The sequence below is a fragment of the Cuculus canorus genome, chromosome 16, assembly GCF_017976375.1.
Source record: "Cuculus canorus isolate bCucCan1 chromosome 16, bCucCan1.pri, whole genome shotgun sequence".
Classification (NCBI taxonomy): domain Eukaryota; kingdom Metazoa; phylum Chordata; class Aves; order Cuculiformes; family Cuculidae; genus Cuculus; species Cuculus canorus.
The window spans coordinates 8037896-8059881 of record NC_071416.1 but is presented as its reverse complement, the minus strand read 5'-3'; the positions used below and the strand labels follow the sequence as shown (position 1 = coordinate 8059881).

The 21986-nt window shown below is 59.0% G+C and overlaps 2 protein-coding genes and 1 long non-coding RNA gene across 8 annotated transcripts in view; 2 read left to right on the top strand and 1 right to left on the bottom strand.

The window, feature by feature from the left end:
* KIAA1755 (KIAA1755 ortholog) overlaps positions 1 to 10279 on the top strand; it is an 18744-nt gene extending 8465 nt beyond the window's left edge. Inside the window, exons 2-15 of one of the 6 annotated variants that reach the window (XM_054081962.1) lie at positions 114 to 311; positions 735 to 1493; positions 1920 to 2040; positions 2124 to 2285; positions 2880 to 3003; positions 3369 to 3462; positions 4501 to 4587; positions 5207 to 5323; positions 5688 to 5786; positions 6028 to 6176; positions 7232 to 7370; positions 7653 to 7775; positions 8494 to 8685; positions 8767 to 10278. In XM_054081962.1, coding sequence (XP_053937937.1) covers positions 114 to 311; positions 735 to 1493; positions 1920 to 2040; positions 2124 to 2285; positions 2880 to 3003; positions 3369 to 3462; positions 4501 to 4587; positions 5207 to 5323; positions 5688 to 5786; positions 6028 to 6176; positions 7232 to 7370; positions 7653 to 7775; positions 8494 to 8685; positions 8767 to 9717 — 3315 coding nt within the window. In that variant the 3' untranslated portion in view covers positions 9718 to 10278. Of the gene's footprint in view, positions 1 to 113; positions 312 to 734; positions 2041 to 2123; positions 2286 to 2879; positions 3004 to 3368; positions 3463 to 4500; positions 4588 to 5206; positions 5324 to 5687; positions 5787 to 6027; positions 6177 to 7231; positions 7371 to 7652; positions 7776 to 8493; positions 8686 to 8766 lie in introns of all 6 variants that reach the window. The other 5 variants (XM_054081957.1, XM_054081958.1, XM_054081960.1 and 2 more) reach the window with 5 other exon arrangements.
* Positions 1 to 21279, bottom strand: part of LOC128853867 (uncharacterized) — a 24757-nt gene extending 3478 nt beyond the window's left edge. The window contains exons 1-3 of the long non-coding RNA XR_008452681.1: positions 20576 to 21279; positions 12359 to 12467; positions 4456 to 4630 (exon numbers count right to left, since the gene is read on the bottom strand). This is a non-coding gene — a long non-coding RNA (uncharacterized LOC128853867). The remainder of the gene's footprint in view (positions 1 to 4455; positions 4631 to 12358; positions 12468 to 20575) is intronic.
* TGM2 (transglutaminase 2) overlaps positions 20074 to 21986 on the top strand; it is a 14373-nt gene continuing 12460 nt past the window's right edge. The window contains exon 1 of the mRNA XM_009562629.2: positions 20074 to 20436. Coding sequence (XP_009560924.2) covers positions 20427 to 20436 — 10 coding nt within the window. The 5' untranslated portion in view covers positions 20074 to 20426. The remainder of the gene's footprint in view (positions 20437 to 21986) is intronic.

The following is a 21986-nucleotide window of genomic DNA, read 5'->3' as shown; positions in this document are numbered from 1 at the left end:
CCAGAGACGTGGCAGAGGTGCAGTACAGTGTGGGGTGGGGGGCACAGGCTCCGCGGGGATGCAGCAGCTGTTGCAGGGCTGCTGTCCCCACCAGTGACACTTTCCTCCCACAGGACGCCGGCTCACTGGACGCAGCGGTGCAGAGCGCCCTCCAGGCCCTCTACCCCCCCTTTGAGGCCACGGCCCCCACGGTGCTGGGCCAGGTGTTTCGGCTGCTGGAGACCAGCTATCGGGGGGACGGGCTCTGCTGCCTGCTCCAGTTCCTCATCCCAGCCAAGCGCCTCTTCGAGCACGTGCGGCAGGCAGCCTGCGTAAGCCCATGCATCCCCCATGCCACGGGGCCCTGTGCCCCACTACCAGCCAGGGCGGGTTTGCCCTAAACGACAATGCCATGCACCATGCTGCTGGGCTCCCTCTCCATGTGTCCCCCTCCCTGACCCTTCCCAGCTCCTGGGGATGGGGACTAGGGTGGGGTTCTCCTGGGTCACCTTGTCTCACCCTGGAGAGGCTCCAGCAGGGTCTTCCCCTATTACCTGAGGGTAGCACATGGCACCCTGGGACTGGCCATGGGCTTGGGGAGGGCTTGCAGTGCCCTGCGCTGGCTCAGCTCGGGGACATCCCATCAGGCCACTGGGCTCTTCAGTCCCCATCACAGGAAGCGCATGGGACTGGCTGGGAGGGTACAGAGTCAGCGAGGGCTCTCGCTCACATGCTGTGTTCTTCCTCCCTCTCAGGCTCCCTACTTTAACTGCATCTTTCTCCATGAAGGCTGGCCCTTGTGTCTTCACGAGAAAGTGGTTGTCCACCTCGCACCGCTCAACCCGCTCCTGCTGCGTCCCGGGGACTTCTACCTGCAAGCGGAGCCCTGCGAGGAGCACACGGCTCGCATCACCGTCAAGCACCTCTCCCACGACCTGCGCACGGTGGAGGAGACACCCATCCCCGAGGCTGCCTACGCGCTGCTCTTCACCAATGAGTGGCTGGAGGAGATCAACAGTGACCGCACCAGGGCCCCCCTCCACACCTGCCTGGTGGCCACCGAGAACGGCATCGCCCCACTGCCTTGGAGCAAGATCGCCACGCCAGAGTTCATCGAGAAGCCCAAGGCTGGAGGTGATGGCACAACCAGTGGGACCGGGCACAGCCCTGCTCCTGAACCTGCAGCTGAGCCAGCAGCACCCAGCACGCCCACACGCCGTGGCATGGCGGACACCCTGGGGTGCTACAGCAACATCGTGGGCACCATCCCGGGCTGCAGGGAAGCCTCTCGGAAGTCAGGCCAGGGGCGGTACCCGGGGCTGATCAAGGTGGACCAGGCTGGGCTGCAGAAGAAGCCAGCCACGCTGGCTGTGCCCAGCCTCTGTGAGATTGTCAGCCAGAACCTGGCGGGAGAGTATGTGGACCTGCTGGACCTCTCCCAGGAGCAGCTGGGGCTCCTGGCCAAGTCCCTGCCGCCTGCCCGCCTGGCACAGCCGATGGGGACTGGGGCTGAGGTGACGCTTCCCTGGGTGAATGGGGGGCTGGGGACAGGGACCTGGCTCTGCCAGGGGGCACCAGGCTCAGAGGAGGGTTCCTGCACCCCCTGCCTGGGGAGGAGGCTGAGCCAGGAGCCGGGGGTACACGGCCCGCGGTGCCGCCACCGTGACTCCTACCTGGCCGCACTGCAGAACCCAGTGAGCTTTGGCTCTGGGCTGATGACAGCCATCCTGGAGGAGCCGGACTCCCCTGGCCGCGAGCTACCCCTCACCACCCCCCATGAGACCCCTGCTCGGTGCAGGAGGGGGATCAGCAGCCCCACACTCCTCACTCGCCATCCCCATGGCACGAGTCCCAAAGTGCAGGCAGAGGAGATGGCACAGCAGGGCAGCACCAGCCCCCGACTCTCTCCAGCCCCCGGCCACAAGTTCTCCTTCTTGAAGGGGCCACGGCTTGGGGCAGCCCCTGGGGATGAAAGAGCCACCAGCCAACATGAAGGCACCTGGAAGAAGGTGTCTGCCATCTACTCACCCAGGATGGGCAGAGCCAAGCCAGCTGGGAAAGGTACGGTCTGAGCAGGGCTGTGGCACTTACCTGGGGGCTTTGGCAATTCTCTGCAACATTGCCAGCTCCTTTGTCCCTGCCAGCAGGTACAGATGCGGCAGCCACTGCCTCCACAAAGGACAGATCCCTGGAGAGCACTCTCTGCAAGAATGGCCCCCCTGTGTCCAGTGCCCCTGGCCGGGAGCCGCCAGGCTGGCAGGACCTGCACTCTGGGCTGCTGCGCTCGGGCATCATGTGCCTGCCAGGTACCGCGAGACCTCAGGGGGTGTCAGGAGAGGCCAGCACCGCACTGCTGGAGAGGGTTTGCTGGAGGAAGATTTCTGGGCTTTGCTGAAGGCCAGAAAGTCCCCCAGGTGCAAAATTTCCTTTCAGCTAGGCAAAAAAAATTTCAACCATAAAGCCAGGCAGCCTGCGCTGAGCAGCTGCCCTGGCTCCAGCTGCACCGAGCCCTCCCACACCATTCCTCAGCAGTGAAGCCTTTCAGCTTCTTGCTGCCAAACACTAAACATTTGGCTTCTTTCTTTTCCCAAGAACTGAAAAACAGTGACAAAACCATCTTTTTTAGCAGGAAAAAATGGCCCCAGCAGCTCTGCTCTGGCATTTCCAGGGCCAGCATTTGCACCAGGAGCCTCGTGGTCTGGTGCTGCCCCTGTGGAGGGGCTGGGGGTGACTGCAATGCCATGGCACTAACCTGGGCTGAGCCCCCCGAGCCAAGGCTCCCAGTCCCCTGGGATCATCAGCAGAGGCCAATGGGAGGCCCAGCTGCCCCAACGGTTGCTCCAGGCTGGGGTCTGCAGCAGCAGTGACTGCCAGAGAGGTCACTCACCCTTTCTCCGCAGGGAGCTCGGACAAGCTGGGCAGGGCCCTGCTCCAGGTGAGCACCAGCAGCAGTGCATGGGGAGCCACGTGGTGCTCAGCCACTGAGCTGGCGAAGCTCATCCTCTACCTCTGCTCCCTCTCCAGGTAATGGTCAGGATGATCTGCCAGCACCCTCTGGCTTCCCAGCTTGAAGGTCCCAAGCAGTTCCCAGGCCAAACTAGGATGCATTCCCAGCATCCTGCATGTGCTGCTTTGGGTGCATCCCATGCCGTCCCCACTGTGTCCACTGCTCCCGCCCTGAGGACCCTTTGCCCCCAGCACTTCCCTTGGCTGCAGCATTCCCAGGCCATTGCCTGCAGCTCTCAGTCCTGCCTGCCCTCACTCTGGTGCTCAGGGGCACGGAGCCACCAGAGGGGCTTCCAGCAGGTCCTGCCAGAGGGGAGGGACCCCCACCTCATGTGCTGATTCTAACCAGTGTGATCTGCCTCCTGCTTCGTTTCCCCTGCTAGGCGAGACATGAAGGACGATGGGCTCACTGTCGTGGTGGATGCCAGGAAGCAGCCACCTGCTCCTGTCCTGTTCTCGGCCCTCCGCTCTGCCCAGGTATGCCCGGCTCCGCGTGCCTGTGCCATGGATGTGATCCCCCAGCTGGCAGCAGCTTCTCTGGCAGCCCCGGCACTGCCTGAGGCTGTGGTTTTTATCTCGCTCACAGATTTTAGCCATAAGCATTGTGGTGTGGAATTACCAAGGCAGCTCTCAGCTGCCTGTGGCTGCATCACGATGCACTGATCTAGAGAACCCACGGCTCTCTTACTCCTTCCTCCTCTGGCTCCTCACTCCCTGTAGGTCTTGCAGCACTTAAACAACTGCTGCTTTGTTCCCCGTGCTGCTGATCAAGCTCTAATTTCTAAGCATGCCTGCAGCAGCAGCACAGACCTTCCCTCAACATGGCACAGAGACCCTGTTTGCCCCAATGCCCCAAACCGAGTTCACACCCAGCACTTGCACCTCTCCAGCTCCTCAAGCACCAGCGCAAGGCACTGGCAGTTTGGGACTACAGGTGCCTTCCCAGCCCTGCAGGATCTGTCCTTGCCCCCACGCCAGGGTTTCTCCACTGGCCCCACTCTCACCCGGCACCGCAGCGAGCTCCAAGCCTTCCAGCGTCCTGCAGGCTGAGCTCACCTGCAAACTGGCTCTGCAGCAGCAGCCGATCTCTCATGGCAGGGTTTGATGCCGGTGCTGAGGTGGTACGGCGAGAGGGCCCTGCGCTGTCCTGGGGGCTGTGGCATCCTCTCCACCGCAGTGCCCTGTGCCTCTGCCTGCTCAGGGCTCGGCTGCAACATGTCCAATAAATCCTGTGCTGACCCCAGTGCTTCCTGCACGGAGAAGCATTGCTGGTGCGAGCAAAGGGGTTTGCTCACAAGGTTCTGTCTATGCGTCCATCCCACCAGGGAGCTGGTGGTTGGGGACAGGGTTGTGGCCTGAGTGAACCATTTCCATTCCCCACGCCAGTAAGCTCTGGAGCCCTTTCCTTTGTGATGAGCTCACCGGGCTCAGCTGACTTGGGCAATTGAGCCCCAGCGTCACTGTGGGTACCTGGGTGCTGCACCATGGAGTTTGACTCTTCCCTGCCTTCTGCAGAGCGTCTCACCGGGCTGCATCCACACCGTGCTGCTGCTGGCTGAGAAGGAGCTGCTCGCCCACCGCGAGAGGCTGCCCGGGGTGCAGGTGAGCCTGTCCCTGTCCCCTCCTTGCATCCATGCGTTGTCTCCTGTGGAAAGAGCAGAGCCAGCGTGAAAGAAGCCCTCCCACCTTGGAGACATCCATCCCCTTTCTTGGAGACCCCAGTTCTCCTGCCTTGGGATGGTGGGCACTCACTGGGGCAGGTCCCTGTGTGGGGTCAGGCTCTCAGGCTCGCTGGGCAGACAAAAACTGCCCCAGGGCAGCCAAGCATTTCCCAGTCGCCTCCAGTGGGCAGGCATAGGGAAAATGAATCTAAACTTGAAGGAGTTTATTGTTCTTTTAGTGCTGCTCAGTTTAATTATTATAATGTGAAATATTAACAGGCTTGATCACCTAGCTTGGCTGTCACAGCAGGCTATTGCAGTCCCAGTGACCTCCCATGCATTCAAACACCACGGAGCTGCGGGGAGATGCTCCATGCAGAGCTGCTGCATGGCACACGCAGCTCTGCTGGCACACAGCACCCCTCCGCCGCATGGATTAAGAGGGCAGGGTGCTCAGGGGAGGAGGGGGATGTGCCCCCTGCACCAGGCTGTCCCTGGGGTCCTTTCTGAGGCAGACTCTGTCACAGCTCCATGGAGCTCATGAGCCCCATGCCCCACAGGTGGAGACCCTGGCATCGCTGAAGGCTCTGAGCCGCTACGTCGACAGCTCCCAGCTGACACAGGAGCTGGACGGCACCTTCCCATACTGCCACGGCGAGTGGGTTCAATTCTACCAGGTGTCTGTTATCACGCTGTTAGCCATCGCCTCACCCCCCCACCAGTGCCCTTCCATCCCCACCGCAGCTTCTGTGTCTCACAAGCATCCCTGGAAAAGCAACAGGAAAGCTCAGGAGAGGGGAAGGGAAAGAAGAACTCGGAGCGCAGGAGGGCAATCCCCTCCTGCCCACTTCTGACTGCTCCTGCCCACAGCTGCCTGTCCACCTCCACGCTCCCTTCCCCCTCACCTTTAACTGGGTGCCCTGCGGTATTCCCTGCTCTGGTCTGCCACTGCTCCCCTCCTCCTTGCAAGCAGGGACCCCTCGTGCCCTGCTGCCTGCCGAGCTGCCCCAGCCCCACTGACGCACCATGTCCCACCTGCAGAAGCTGCATCCCTTTGTGGCTGGCCTCAGACAGGCACTGGAGCTGCTGCAGAGCTGCATCCGGGAGCTGCGGAGCGCTGACACGCCAGCAGGGATGCAGGTAACACCTGCAGCACCACGGGTCATAGGCATTTCCACAGAGCCCATCTGCAGGCTAGCACACAGCAACACATCACCCTGGTTGCCAAAAGCCTCAGTGCAAACATCCCAGTCCAGTGACTCCTGACTATGGGGCTGTCCCCTGTCCTTGTCCCTTGAGCCTCAGGTGCTCATCCTGCACTGGCCTGGGACCTGCCAGATGGGGCTCCAGGTGAGACGCGTGTCCGACCCTCCCTCTGCAGGATGTGGCCGAGTGCATCAGATGGCACCAGGAGCTGATGCAACGGGTGCTGAGTGACCCACAGCTGGTGCGTGTGCAGCGCGAGGGGGGAGCCGTGCTGGCCAGGCTGCGCAGGGAGGCTGCCCGGCTCAGTGCCTCAGCCAGCATCAGGTAGGAGGGGGCGGCTTCCCTGGGAGAGAGGTGCCAGTGCCAGGGACCCCAGCTTCCACTGCCCAGCAGAACTATGTTTCCAGGGACAGCCTGGTCCCCATGAGCACAAGCTTCTTCCCAGCAAGCCCTGGCACTGCTGCTGTGCTCCCTCCTGCCCTGCAAACTCCCTCTGAGGTTGGAGCTCATGTCTTGGATGGCCCTTGGCAGGATTTCCCACCATCCCGGCTGGGGAAGGTGCACGGGTTGCTGGGAGGGTCTCCTGCCCCAGGACCACGCTCCAGGGTTGCTCAGCAGGGCCTGCAGTGAGCCCTCCGGGCTGGTCACGGACAAAGCCACTAGATGGGGCCAAGTCCCGGCACTGCTGCATGCGTCCGGCGATGCTGCACATGTCCAGTGGTGCCGCACTTGTCCAACAATGCTGCACACGTCCGGCAACACTGCGCTCATCTGGCCATGCTGCACATGTCTGGCAGTGCCACGATCGTCTGTTAATGCCACACATCTGCAATGCTGCACTCATCCAGCGATGCTGCACGTGTTAAGTGGTGTCACACTGGTCTGGGGATGCTGCACTCGTCCAGTGGTGCATGCATGCAGGTAGCACTAATCCCGCTGCTCCATTCTGCTCCCTTCTCTCTGCTGGGATGGGCTGTACCAACAGCCAGTGCTTTCCCCTCCTTGTTACCCGACATTTTTCTTGCTGTATGGGACAGGGAAGTGTCGGGACACCTGCAGGGCCTGGAGCCCACTGCCCCACACACCCTGGCGAGCGCCCTCGTGGGCTCTGAGGGTGCACAAGGTGGGTGGGGAGGTCTCTTGGCCAGCTCCTGGCCCAGACACCTGTCAGGCTCTCACTAGCCACACATCCTGGGTCATTGCCCATCCACTTCCTTGGCTGCCCTCATGGCCACTTGCCAGTGCCGGCTTCCAGGGAGCTGCCCCATCCAGAGGCTCCTGCTGGCCAGAGAGCTGCCTCTGCTGGTGTCTTCATGAGGAGCTGGCAGCTTGCATGGTGGCACCCAGCACGGATTGTCTCTCTTCTCCCTGCCCACCAGGACCAGCATGGAGTTGGCTGAGGGGCTGTACAACCAGCTGGAGGAAGACCTTCATGAACTGGTGTCCCAGTCCAACAGCTGCCTGGACCGCCTGGAGTTCCTCCGAAAGGTCCGGGAGCTCAAGGCCGAGTTCAGCAAGGTGAGCTGGGCGTCCCTGGGGTACCGCTGTGCGTGCGGCAAGTTGAAATTGTCCTCTGTAATGTTCCCATGGCTAAGTGTTTTGGGCATGTTTCCTTGGGTTTTGATGAAGAAGGAAGCCTGGAGAATAACAGGATTCCAAGAGCTTTGATTTTCATTACGAGGTGACCGTGCATACCCATGCCTGGGCTGGGATGTCCCGGTCAGGGAAGGAAAGGGAGGTGCTGGGAAGTGCTGCGGCTGCAGCCGGTCCTGCCTGACCCTTGGCCTCTCTCTCTTGCAGCTGGGGCACTGGCTGGACGGGGAGGCTGCAGCGCGGCTGCAGGAGATGGGCACCGAGGAGTGGAGCCCCGACAACTTCCAGGGCCCCACCGAGCAGTTTAAAGAGTTCTTCATCCAGGCAACAGTATGTTTGGAGGGGGCTTTTCTGAACATCCCGAGGGTATCGCTGCCAGCAGCACTGCTGGGTGGCTCCAGCCAATTTCTGTTGCTCGGCCAAAATGGAAAATGATGAATTACAATCATTTGAACTTCATTACAAAGTGTGATGCAATCAGCCCAAATCCCCCAGGTTGGAAACAAGGTTTCTGGGCAAAGCTGAGTGTCTCCAGGTGGCTGAGTCAGGCTGCAGTTTCCAAGCCCAGCTTTGCCAGGGCTTTGGGCAGCCTTGCTCCGGTGACAGTGGTGGTCGTGCTGCTCCTTGGTGCGCTTTGGGCTACTGCTGCTGTTCCCAGCCGCTCATGCACTCTGTCCTTTGCAGCCCCCTTCCTCCCGCAGGGCTGGGCTGCAGAGTCTAGATGTCCATCAGACATCCAATAACGTGGTGACAAGAGCTTGTGCCACACCCCATACCCCTGGGGGCCCTTTAGCTCCGTGCGCCGCAGGGAGGATGAGGCGAGGTGGTTCCACTCAGGACAGGATGATGCATTTTGTGTACATGGAGCCAAGCCAGGACAGAGCAAAGAGAATCCCCGTTCTCTTTGTTTCTTCCACTTGCCAAGAAACATTTCCCGTGTAGCTCTGATAGCGATGCCGAGCGCTGACCTGCAGAGAGCCTCGCCCTGCGCACACGGCCCAGCGCAGTGGGTCAGCGTGGAGCTTGTCCCTTCCTGCCGTCTCTGCAGGCTCAGTACCAGCGTGGCCTGGCGCTATGTCAGGAGGCAGCTGAGGTCCGTGATGCAGCTTTCCCCGAGGCAGATCCCTTCCATGCGGCTGCTGCCCTTTTCCAGACGAAGCTGATGAGCTTCCACAGGCAGGTGGAGCGGCGGGAGGCTGAGCAGGAGCTGCTGCGGGAGCTTGGCCGGTTCTCCAGCAAGGTGGGTGCGAGGGTTCTCCTCCAGCAGGACCCAGTGCCGCTGGGCACCCCTGAAAGCAGCCACTCATGCCTTCTTTTCTAGATTACAGGGCTGAAGGTGGACTGCAGGCAGTGCTCAGCGCGGGTGAAACGCGGCGAGGGCCAGGCGCTGCAGTGCCTGCAGAGCTCCTTCCAGAAGCTGTCAGTGGAGTTTGCCCAGGAGAAGCTGCAGGAGATGAAGGCTCAGGTGTGCAGGATGCAGAGCAGCCAAGGGCTGGCAGCCTGGACTGAGGCACGGCACAGGTACGAGGAGACCCGTGGGATCCTGGAGGAGATGCTGGCAGAGCTGCAGGAGGCCTGGGGAGCAGAAGCCAGCAGGCAAGGAGACGCCCTCAGCTCCCCCAACACGGGGTCTGCAGCCCCTCGCAAGGAATCCCCAGTCTGCAAAGGAGCCACCAGCCCCGACACAGCAGTGTCGGAGGGTCGGGGGGTGGTGGAGAAGATAGAACCCAGCATCCAGGGACAAGGACAGCCCCAGGCTGGCAGCATTCCCAGCTCTGTACCAGGTGTGGAGCTGAGCTCCACACACTCTCACTGCCCACAGGGGCTGGAGAGCGACTGCACCTTTCACCACCACATCCCTGCTGACACCTCCATCCACAGACCCGAGAGCAGAGCCTGCCAGGGACCTGCAGGACCCCTCATCCAGGAGCGCAGCCAGCCCCCTCCGAGGCGCGCCTTCACCCTGCCTCCCCGGGTGCGTGTTCCCAGAGCTGACCCATCGTGTCCCACCGCTGCGCCCCACAGCACTGTCTCAGGTCTGCCCACAGAAAAGCGGGCAGAAGCCACCCAGTACTTCCAGGTTTCCAGCTGGAACAGTTTCTCCTCTGAAGACTCAGACTCACAGAACTCCACTGAAGAAGCCTTGGCAGCGAGCCTGGCTTCGCCGCGGGACCTCCAGGGCCCCAGACAGTGCCCCTCTGAAAAGACCCTCCAGATTGTTTACCTGGAGAACCACCACACCGAGAGCCCAGCTAAAGAAAATGCCAAGTAAAACCCATCCCTTCCAGCTGGGGCTGTTTCTGCACAGCTGTGGAAGTGTCAATCAAGTCCTGGCTGGGGCATCCTCGAAGGTGAGGAGCTGGGACCCGTTGTCCACCCACAGTTACAGAGTCCTTCAGGTCCCACGCTTAGCCCTCGCCCTGCTGTGGATGGCAGGAACCCCAGCCCCAGCCTCACCAGCTTCGTTAATCATCCACTAGGTGTGTAGCAACCCTTGCGTACAGTGCTGTTATCCCTACAAGTGCCAGGTTTACCTCAGGACAGAGGTGAGGGTTCCTGCAGCCAGCGGCCATGCTCAGAGCATCCCATGGGAGCGCAAACCTGTGCCAAGGGGTTTCTGCCCATCGGCCCTGCTGCACTCCCTGTGCCGGGCAGTTTCACCATCCCCTGCCGCTGCTGCAGCTCTGGCCAAGCAATGACAACACACATTTTGTTCTTGTGCACTCAGTAATGGGGGACTAACATTTTTAATGTTAATAAATCTGAAGAGAAGCACCCGGCGTGGTCCTTGTGGAGCAGAACAAAAAGTTTTTCTTGCTCAGGGCCAGGCTCTGGAGTCCCCACTGTCGCCCAAGCCCAGGGGCAGGCAGTGCCTTCTGTGCACCTATGCAGGCTGCGCCCACAGCCTGCTCTCCTGCCCACCACCAGCATTTGCTGCTGGTACAATGGTCCTGCTCAAGCTACTATTGGCTTGTCCCCGGTGTGCCCTGCCTGCTTCCATTTGCAGAGCGAGTCTCTCTCCCTTTTTTCAGGGTTGGAAGAAGTGCCTCTGTCTCCAGTTCCCATCTCCATCCCATCCCGTCTATGGGTGAGGGTGGGATCATCCTGCCCAGCCTCCCCACTTGTAGGACTGCGCTGTCTCAAAACCTTGGGGATCCAGCTGAGCTGGGTGTAACCTCACCAATCGCTGTCCGAAACAGCCCAGGGTCCCCAAAGACCCCATCCCCACAGGCGCGTCCTGCTGAGCCGCACCGCCTCTTTGGCCACCCGGGAGAGGGCGAAGCCAGGCTGGGGACATGCTGTCCGGGCAGCCGCACCATGAGCTAATCAAGAGACATTCTAGAGAAAGCAATATCTCACCTAGGAGCCATTCCAGAAAAACACTCTCCTCCTCTTCCCAGCCGTGGTCATGGCTTGCAGCCCCACGCAATGCTGCGCCTCAGCAAAGGGCACTTGCCCAGCCCAGTGTTTGGGAGCTTCACTCATACCCCCCTCAGCCTTGTTTTTGCCAAATCCCCAAGCCGAGCCCCGCTGAGCTCCTCTCTGGAGGCCACACATCTCCAGCTCAAACCCTGATTTCCCTGCTATCGCTACCCCTGCTTCACTGAAATCCCAATATCTGAGTCTATCTCATTCCTTCTGGCTTAAAACTAATGATTGTAGAGAGACACGGAGGAGGTCTGCACAATCCATCCCGGGTAAACCAGCCAGCTCTGCTCCTTTCTTCACTCATTGCCAGGTCCTGCAGCTCAGTGGGGTCACCCCAGCCAGGACACTTTTCCTAACTCTTCACGTCACAGTATTTACCTGTGCCAAACTGCCTGGCCCTAAGCTGAGTTAGAATCATAGAATCATGGAATGGTTTGAGCTAGAAGGGACTTCAAAACCCATCCAGTTCCACCCCTGCCATGGGCAGGGACACCTCCCACTGGATCAGGAGCTCCAAGCCCCATCCAACCTGGCCTTGAACACCTCCAGGGATGGGGCAGCCACCACTGCTCTGGGCAACCTGGGCCAGGGCCTCCCCACCCTCACAGCAAAACATTTATCCCTAAGATCTTATCTCAATCTCCCCTCTTCCAGCTGAAAACATTCCCCTTTGTCCTATCCTGCACTTCTACTTTGGATGGGCTTTGAGGTCCCTTCCAACAAAAACCATTCCATAATCCTACAATAATTGATGTTTATCTGATATTTAAATATTCATTTTGATGCTCTAGTAATGACTTTGGCTGCCACCTGGAAGACGTCATTCTGGTAGCCTTTACCAGTTGTAGGAGAGCCTGGGCCACGCTCCAGGTACGGGCACATTCAGCTGTCAGGGTGACTGATGGTCAGTCCCTTTCTCAGGCGGTCCAGGGCCTTTTCCCAGGTGCACAGGAACCCAGGAGCACCGAGGGGATGCCCACACGTGCCGGATCACTGCACCTCATCAATGGGTGCTCTGTCCCCAGTGTGCCTGGTCAGGATGACTGAGCATCCATCCCCTTCTTCAGGCGATGAGGGAGTCTTTTCCCCAAGCACGGTGGTTTCAGGTGGACCAAGGGGTTGCCCTGGTGTCCCAAGTGACTGCCTCCAAACAATGGGAATTCTCCTCCCTAGCAAGCCTGGGTCAATACGAGCCAGCAAGTGGCCTGGAGCAGCGGGGGAAGGTGGTGTTGGAAGCGGGGCAGAAGCTGTGCTAAGTGGCCTAAAATGGCCTGTGTGCGCTAGTGGGGGTAGGAACAACACCACTGCACCCACCTAGCATCGGCGGGTGCTGAGGGTCCCCTCCCGCCCCTCCTGCTTTCTTCCCACAGCCTGGAAAGCGGCAAATAGGCAGGTAGGACACCACTACTCCCCCCAACACACACAGTGCCACGTCAAGAGAACAAGAGCGAAGAGGGAGGAGAATATTATTACTGAAATCATACCATGCGGAAGCATTTGGGTGATGCTGTCGCTCCGTATAAACCCCTCGCCGTCACATGGTGTCACTGGATAAGTATCTCCCATCCACCGTGGAGCTGCAGCACGGCCAGGCTGGGAAGAAACACAACCACAAATCAATACTTTGTCATTTTTGGAGTGGTTATTCTCATTAATTCTGGGAGCCATTCAGCCTAGCTGTGAGCAGAGAAGAGAGCTGGGGCAGCAGTCGGATTGGGATATCGTTTATCCCATCATATAATTCAGGAGATGAAATCTCTCTAGCGGCCACGAGTAAAACTTCTTATTGATTCTGCAGTGCTTTGCCTGTCGATGGAATAACGGCTGCGGCACACCCGGAGTGTTTCTTGCCTTGCTGTTCTCCCACGACATCTCCAGTGGCAATGCAAGGTCAGGAGCTGAAACCACCCAAACCCGTGAAGGGCAGGAGCGGCAGGGACTGAGCCCAGGGCTTGATGGTCCTGTGTTGAGAAGTTGCTGTTTTACTTCAATGGGACAAGCAATGTCTATTTTGGCTTCCACATCAAAATCATAGAATCAGAGACTCATGGAACAGTTTGGGGTGGAAGAGACCCCTAAGCCCATCCAGTTCTGCCCCCTGCCATGGGCAGGGACACCTCCCACTAGATCAGATTGCTCCAAGCCCCATCCAACCTGGTCTTTAACACGTCCAGGGATGAGGTGCTCACCATTTGTCACTTATTTTATCTGTGTTTCATAGCCAGTTTCCCGGGAGCCCTTTGAGAGGCTCTCAGAGCTGTGCTGCTGCATCATCATACTCGAAAAGCCAATTTCTGAGTCTCGGCATCCCCTGACCTCGCCTGGAGGGATCTGGGCACCAGGACCCAGCCTGCACAGGGGAGCAGCCCCTCATCCCGTGCCACTGGCTTCTGTGGATTCGCACCTTGCCCTGAGCACAGCAGCGTCTCGGCACCAGCCCAGGTTGTCCCAAGGGCTGCGAGGAGCCAGAGAGGAATCCAGGAAGACCTGGATGTAGGGTTAAGAAATAAACTCAGGCAAAGCAAACGCCTGGAGGCTGGGAGAGAGAGAGGAGTCAAGGCAGAGACCAAGAGTCAGCAGTAACACAGCAGGATGGGTCCTTAGGGCTGTACTGAGCCCCTCTTTTGCTGCACAGCAAGATGTGCTCTTACAGCGACAAGCTGGGGACATTTGGTAATTGGTCATTTTGGAGCAGCAGCCGCAGCAGTGGGGGTGAATGCAATGTTCCTTTGAGATTCCTCATATTCACAGCCTAACGCCTCAATAAAATGCCGGGGAGAATCAAGGAAGAAGTAATTAGTGACATGTATAATAAATGCTTCACCTCTGCGACACAGTTCCCTGCTGTGCTGAACACTTGGCCAGGGCCACCTGGGGTGGGGGATCCCAGGGAAGCAGGGACTTTGAGCTGGGCCAGTGTTTGCCTTCACTCAATCCTGTGCCAAGGAGGTGATGGGATGGTGGTGGGATGGTGGTGGGATGCCCAAACCAGCTGGCAGCCTTGGGGTGGGAAGGTGCTGCCTTCAATCTGCTCCTCTGCCCTGCAGGGAAGAGCCCTCCCCTCTCTCCTCTGCTGCCTTCCCTGGCTAGGGAAAAGCTGAGATTTTTCTAGATTTTAGCTTTTAGGGAAGAGAACCAGAATCCTCTTCCAAAGAAAATGGAATTCAGTTTCTTCTGAATAAAGTAAACAATGGCTTTCCTGTTGTTTTTCTTTTTTGAAAAGGAAAAGGAGGGAAAAAGGACATTTTGCAAATCCTGTGATTAATGGATAAACAGAGGGGAATGCCTGGCTTCTCGCTGGAGGGGGAATGGTTTACTCAGAGCAGCCTCGTGCTCCCGGCTGCCCCACAGCTGGGTGCGCACAGCTGGATGCCTCCCACCAAAAAGGGTTTGTGCAACACTCTCCAAAATTATCTTATCTCTGCTGATCCTTCAGCCTATGATTTATGGCTCCAGGTCCAACCAATTAAGCTATAACCTTTCCAGAAAGGCAAGTGCAGGAGTTAATCAACGTCTCTTTCCCACCCATGAAATGGCAAAATCATTTGTCAGGGGCTGGCGGGCGTCCGGCAGCACCGGGGCACGGAGCATCAAAGCCCGGCCGCCGAGGGGAGCTTCCCACTGAAATACTTCATTCTGAAGTATGCAAGCTAATAAATGTTAGATGCCAAAGATGCCAAAAGCAGCCTGGAGACAGAGACGGGCCGTGGGTCAGTCCAGGACGCCAGCCTTGAGGGACACTAACCCCCATATCCGCCCACAGCCCCTCGTTCCAGCAGAGCAGCTGGTACCTGCATCGGCACCAAGCAGGGAGCTCTGGCTGAGGTCACCAAGTGCACTCTTCCTCCTTGCTGCCCATTTCCCATTGAGCCCTGCCCTGCAGACCGTGGGGGCAGAAGTGTTGCCCAGTGATCAACCACAGTGAGATGGAGGGAAGAGGAAGGAAGAAAAAAGCCGGACAAGAGGCACCGGGGCTGCAAAGCTCCTGGCTGGAGCCATGGCCATGCCCTCATTCCAGGCCAGGAGGAAAGCATGGATGATGGCTGGCAAGGCAAAGGCATGAGGACAACTGCAAGTGGGCCAACACAACTTCCCCAGGAGGGACTCTCCCGCAGTCTTGGTGCCAGGGGAGCGGCCACACGCCTGTTCCCGTTACAGCAGTCCCCGGTGTTAGGGCTCGGCTGCAAACAGCCACAGGCATTTTGAAGCACAGGATGAGGACTTGGCGCACGCCACAGTGGAAACGCGGTCGTGCCTGGATTTGTCCTCCTGAGGGGCAAACGAGGCCCCGGGTCTGGTTCCAGCAGGTAAACACAGCGGCAGCTGAGCTGCCACACAAAGCCATGCAGCTCCATCCTCAGCTTCGCGAGGGTTTTGGGAACGGCTGTGAGCAGACGTCCCAAAGCAGCTTTGTTATCTCCAAGCTCCTGCTCCAATAGAGCAAACTTGGGTCTCACCCATCATCAAGCAGAGGCACTGGCACTCCTGAAGAGCCACAGGATGGCCACAAAACCCCAAAAAGACAAAGAAACAAGGAATGTCAAAGGAAAACAGGAAGGGTGAAAGGTAACAGCAAAGACTTGAACTCCAAGAGCTGAACGTAACTCAAGTCTGGTCTGAGCTGAGCAGGTCAAGGCCAGCCTGGTGGTGCTTTCCAGAACACCAGCTGTGCCCTGTCCCGAGGGGCTGCTGGAAAACACCAGCATCCCAGGGGCCTGATGGACACTGACCCCGGGAAGCTGCGAGGGAACAGGCAGGCACCAGCGTCCCCCAGCATGAGGAAAGCGCCTCACTCGCATGCGAGCCCTGGGGAATCACACAGCTTCAGGCATTTGAATCTGGACACGAGCACTCGCAGAGGAACACAAATGAACAACACACCAAAGTCACGGCAGGGAGTGGAGACCCCTCTTCTGTTCCTCCCACAAATGCCATCAGGGAGGGTGATGGAGAATTCCTGGGAAGCAGGCACTGTGGGGCAGGAGGGCTGGGGGATGTCCACCAAGACACTGGGAGACTGGAATCAAGCTACCACCAGGTTCAAATAGTTCACATTGCAAAACACCATGTGCCCAGTAATGGCTCCACTGGCAGCGGACAAGAGTCTATCCCATGCAGCACCGCAGCCTAGTATCCTGCGCCACAGGACTCTTACCTGCGTCCATCCTGAGGCCACCAGCACAGAAGGGCTTGAGTAGGCTGGGGAACCATCTCCCCTACACAGGAGGCTGCAGGAAAACCCTCCCCAGCCCTCCTGTCCCTCTCGGCAAGCTCAGAGATTGAATCTATCAAGACACACGCAAGAGGCTTGTGTTTCTCCTTACTTTTAAATAAAACCATGGACTCGGCCTGACAACAAAGACAGTGACATAATGAATTCCTCCTCAATCCCCCTTCAGAAGTGGGTGGGAGAGCTTCCCCTCCACTCCAGCTTTCCAGAGAAGCTGGTTATCAGCTGCTGCCCCTCCGCAGGCGATGCTGGTCCTGTGCTCTGCACTTCTCGGTAATAGCCTCTGGCACAGTGCGTACCAAGAGCTGTAAGCCAGCACCCAGAACCGTGGCTGATGTTGCCAGCACATCCCTCTTCCTGTCTTGCAAGCAGAGGATGCTTTGACCCTGTGGGGCTGCACGCGCCAGCGTGCCTCGTGGTTGCAACACTGGGTTCCCTGGACCTCACTGTGGGGCCAGATGGGAAAACAATCTGCTTCTCCTCAGAAAAGCCACTTCTCTTCCCAAAGGCAAGGTTGCCCATTTCCTGCACTGCTGAGGGGCAACTGCCCCCTCCTGCCCCTCTGGCACTGCCTGCGGCCGGGAACAAGGGCTCTTTGTGCCGGCTCTCAGAGCTCTGCCACTGCACGAGCCTTGGCTCAACACTGAGCCCACCTTGCTCAACGGCTGGCCCAGCACCAGAGCTGCCCACGGTGACCTAAAGCCCCAAAACAGGAGGGATGCCCGACCCTAGTTTCTCCCTTTGCTGACCCCTCGGGGAACCTGTCTGCCTCCGCTGCCTAGCCCTTGGTCGGTTCCTACCAGGTACGGAGCAGATATCAGGCTTTTCCCCTCACTTTTGAACTATTTTTTGCATGCTCACAGCTCAGAGCTGCTCTCCAGCTCCGGTGAGTGAGCAAGAACTGCTGCACCCTACCTGTCAGAACCCCTGCAGTAAGCCACGACCGCTCCCCACCAGCCCTGTCACCATCAGCATAAAACACTACATCAACCCTTAGCCTTTTCCCAAAGTCACAGCCTAGCCCTGCCACCCCCTTTCCGGACCCATCACTCCAGCACGGAGCTGGGGAAGGGACAGGACTGTGCTGGGCTCCCCGCCAAGGGGCTCTGGTTGCTGGGGTCTCTACGCAAGGTGGGGAGCAGGTGGGTCACCCTGGCTTTGGGGGGTGATGGGAGGGTGCATCTCCTGGCTCTGCCAAGCGCCGCACTTTGGGGAACACACCGGGCAGGGAGGGGGAACGCACTCAGACGGGCAGATCCATTAAAGTCTGTTGACAACTTCACAGGGCGACTCAGAGGAAGACACTGTCCCTTTTCAGGGCTTGTTTATCTGCCTGCACAAGAGCCTGAGTCAGGACGTGTGGGTGCAGCCGGGGGCTGCCAGCCTCCCCGCACACACCCAGGAAAGCAAACAGCGTCTCTGCCTGCGCGGGACCGCGCAGGGAAGAACTCAGCAGGCTTTGAAACAGCTCCAGGACCAGGGTGGGTGCAAAGGAAGTCACAGTCTTCTGCCGAACACCTTTTGAAAATAAGGAGTTATTTTGGGCATCCAGCAGTGCAAACACCCTCTTAATGCAACCTTGTCTTACCAAGGAGAGTAAAAATAACCCCATCAGTGTGCCTGGGTCTTCTATGTGCAGCATTTTCCAGTGTCTGGGCAGGCAGATGCCTCTGCGATGTGTGGTGGGGAGTGAAGTGGGCACTGAGGCCAGAAACAAGGGAGGTTTCCTCTTGCTAAGATGCTGGGACTGAGCCCGGAGCTCCACGGACATTCCCAAGGGACAGGTGGGCATTCAGCTCCTGCTCCTTCTGCCCGAGGTGTCCGACAGACACCGTCAGTCATCCCTGCGCTGTGCTTGGCTGCAAAACCAATCAGTAATTGTGGTGGTCCCTGAGCAGCCCCAAGAGCTCTGGCTTGCCTGGGCCTGGGGAACCCCAAACACGACAGCCCTTCCAGCAAAGGACGGTGCTCCTGCGCTGAGGTAGCGGAGTGGTTTCGGACTGCTCTGCAGCTGACCGTGCCACTATGGGCCATTTGTCACTCGTTACCCAGAGCAAATTAAACACATCCCAAGAACGGGACCTCAGGCTGCGGAGTGCATCCAAAGTTCACATACGGTAAGAGAGGAAGAGCGGGTTTGTCCAGGCAGAGCTGGACCCTGCACGCACCTGTGTGTGCCCAAACACACTCACGTGTCCCCACCCATGGCAACGGCTCCTGCACCCAGGAAGCAGCCTTGAGAGTGGGGCCAGCTCAGGGTAGGTGAAACGGGCTGTGGGCTCCTGCTGCCACCAGCCCCCCTCAGCCCCACAGCACCTTGGTGAGGGAGGGGATTCCTGCACCCTCCATGCAGCCCCCTGGACCTCTACCCCAGCGATCCCTCCCTGCATCCATAAGGATGGAACCAAGCTCTGCCCACGCTGCCAGCACCAAAGGGTCTGGGAAGAGGGCGATGTTTTCAGAGGTTCCTCCCAAATCTGAGCAGGGAGAGCAGGATCCTGTGAGGTTAATGGCAGGAGTGCACCAACGGGGCAGCCGTACCTGCACAGTTCATCCCTGCTCCAGGTTAGCAGCTGCAGGGGTGCGAGGGGCAGCGTGGACACCATCAGCGCCCCTGGCAAGGGCTACCCATACCAGCTGCACCCCTGGCCTCTGCGTGCATGGTTTCATTAAAACCAGCTGCCCCGATCTTTCTCTCAGCAAGGATTTGCTGCACTCTCTTTAATCTCCCTTTCCACCTCCCTCGCAGATGGCGATGAAGGAAGAGGCTCTCCCAGCCATGGCTCAGCTCCTTTCCTGGCGACTGTCTCCCCAGGCCCCTCTGCCACGCGGGGAATTGGGGCAGCACTGCAGCACAATCACACGTGCGCCCCCCACTCCAGGAGCCCCAGCTCGTGGGAATTCTCCAGGGTATCTGCTCTTGGCGTGCTCAGCCCCTTACTCCGACACCCTCAGTATCAAAAAGTCCTTTGTGGGGCTGGAAGAGGTTGCATGTCTTGCTGCAAACCCTCCCAGTGTGGTGGCACGCCTGAGCAGAACACATCGCCCCAGGGCCCCTCTCCAGGACTGCCCCGAGCACTAGGGGAACAAATCCAGTCACACCACTGGGACAGGGCACACAGGGAGTGCTCAGGACAGGGGGGCTTTGCTGGGCCACAGCCCATGCGTGGCCCCTGCGCAGCAACCCTGAGTACGCCCCTACCTGAGTGACCAACCAACCGCGAGTGATGGACCCCAACCGCTGTCAGGATGCTGTCACCCACAAGAAGGTCCTTGTTACCCGCAGCAGCCCTGCAGTGACACACTAAGCACCAAACCTCCGGGGCTCTAGAGCGCTGAGGACTCCAGAAGTGGATGAAGGGCTCCAGGTGGGGTCTCACTGAGTGGAGCAGAGGGCAGAATCCCCTCCCTCACCCTGCTGGTCCCACTGCTTTGAATGCAGCCCAGGACATGGTTGGTTTCTGGGCTGTGAGTGCACATTACGAGCTCATGGGGAGCTTCTCCTCCCCCAGCACCCCAAGTCCTTCTCCTCAGGGCTGCTCCCGCTCCATTCTCCACTCAGCCTGTGTTTGAGATTGCCCCGAACCAGGTGCAGGACCTTGCCCTCAGTCTTACTGAACTTCAAGAGGTACACAAAACCTTATTCATCAGAAGCCACACCGCGCTCCGGTCCCAAGGGTGCTCCCAGAGCCCACGGAGCTGTGGGGTCTCTAAGACAGGGACAGCCGGGGTGTGGGGTACCAGGGACATCGCCGGTGCCAGCTCCTGCTCTCCAGCCAGTGGCACCGTGGCCCGGAGGAAACAGCAAATTTTCCAGCTCATTTTCCTCTTAAACAGGAAACTTTCCAGCTCATTTTCGCTCTGTCGCTCAGGGATGAAGGGGAACGGGGCGGGGGGATGTGAGGGCTGGCGGCTGCAATCCCGAGCAGTCGGGGCCGTGCCAGAAAAAGGCTGGTAGGGAGATAAAGCGCCGCGGGGGGGAAGAAAACTTTATAAGGAGAAAACATTCCCTAAGCCGCCGTCCCCTCGGCGCGGGCAGCGCAGCCCCGTCCTGCCCCGAAGCCGGCGGGGGCGGCAGCAGCCGAGCCGGGGGGATTCCTCGGGGTGGTTGTTTTAATTAGGTGGGAACCGAAACCACTCCGTTTCCAGGAAACTGTTTTCCCTCTTTCCCGCCACCATCCCCGGCGCGGGGGGGAAGGAGGGGGCAGCGCCCATAAAGGGGGAGCGGCGAAGGGGCGGCTCCGAGCGACAGGGATAGGGACCGGGGATAGGGACCGGCAACAGGATCGGGAGAAGCACCTGGACCAGGACCGCAGGGCACCATGGCTGAAGGTAAGACTACAGGGTGACCCCCCCACTCCACCCCCCCCATCGGTGCCAAGGGATCTCTGGCCATCCCGGGGCTCCCCCGTCACCAAGCCAGGTGTCCCCTCGCCACCATCCCGTGTCTCCCCCATCTCCATCCCAGCACCTGCTCAGGGCACCCAGGAGCGAAGCGTTCTCACAGCCAGGGCTCGTCGGCTCTTGCTTCCCTGCACTCTCAGCTAAAGCAAAACGGTGAGAGGGAATGGGAAAGACCAAACCTGAGGATGGCAGCAATAAGAGATACGTGGTTTCACACATACTCTGCTCCATCCCTCCCTCCCAGCTACAATGCTTGTCGCTGGCCTGAGCGACGCCAGTGTTTGCAAGATGAAGTTTGGTGCTATTTAAAGCTTTCGGTGTTCTTGGAGTGTTGACAGCTGGGCTGGGAACATGTGCCACCGTCCCACCCTGGTTTAAGAAGGATTTCTGGAGGCTCTGTCAGGAGCAGTGCTTCTGGACTGCAGAAATCCCTCTATGCAGGTGGCTTTCCAGAGACACCCCGCTGCGTCCCACAGAGCTGTCACCAAATCCCCAGGGAAATGGGACTGTGTGATACCAACAGGCACATGGCCCTTGGCGGGACAGCATCATCCCAGTGCAGTGCCCAGCAGTGCCGCGGGCTGCCCCGGCTCCCCAGGCTCCCAGCAAGGACACCGCCGTGGGTCCCTCGGGTTGGGCACTGACCAGGCACTGCCAGCTCCCGGCACGGAGCCGAGCTGCACCCAGGCAGCCCTTGCTCCTGTGTGGCCATTCCTGGGACCCTGCTGCCATCTGCACACCCTGGCAACACCACAGCCCACTCCCCTCTCTTGGCACAAATTGATTTGGGAAGAGGCTCCTGTGCTTTCAAAAAACCACTTTTTGCTAATTGCACTGAGGACGATAAACCCAGGGAGACTGAGACAAGAAGGAGCCTCAGACCTCCTCACTTAACACACTTATTTGCCACAATTTGGCTTGGTCAGCGAGGTTCGCACTCGGATCTCGTGCTGTAGCATGGAGCCGTGCTTCTGCCTACAGAGGGGGAGGTGGTAAGGGAAAGAAACTTTCTGTGCTCTGTCCCCAGCTCCAGGGTCCCAATGGACCAGCTGGAGGGACCTTGCCCTTAGTTATGGACAGTCCCAGCTGTCCCAGCAGCTCTCGCCATGCAGTGGGGACCGCTCACTGCCTTCCTCAGATGCACATTGCAGGGTCCCCATGCCTGGAGAGCCAGGAGCAAAGTTTCCAGGGAATGGTGAGCTTGGGATCAGCTGTTTCCACCTGGCCCTGGCCCAAAAAGGGCTCGCTGACCACCGCTGCTGGCTGCAAGCACCAGGAGGACAGCTGTGGCACATGGGCAGCGAGCTGAGCATCGCCCCTCGCAAGCCGCCCCGCTCCCTGGCTGGCACTGAGCTCGCTGCCTGCTCTCCTGCACCAAATGCTTTTGCTTATTCTAGCAGCCAATGCCTCTGCTGGTGGAGCGTTCAAGGGTCACTGGCCTTGAGCGATGATGAATGATATCGCATCGCTCCAGCGCA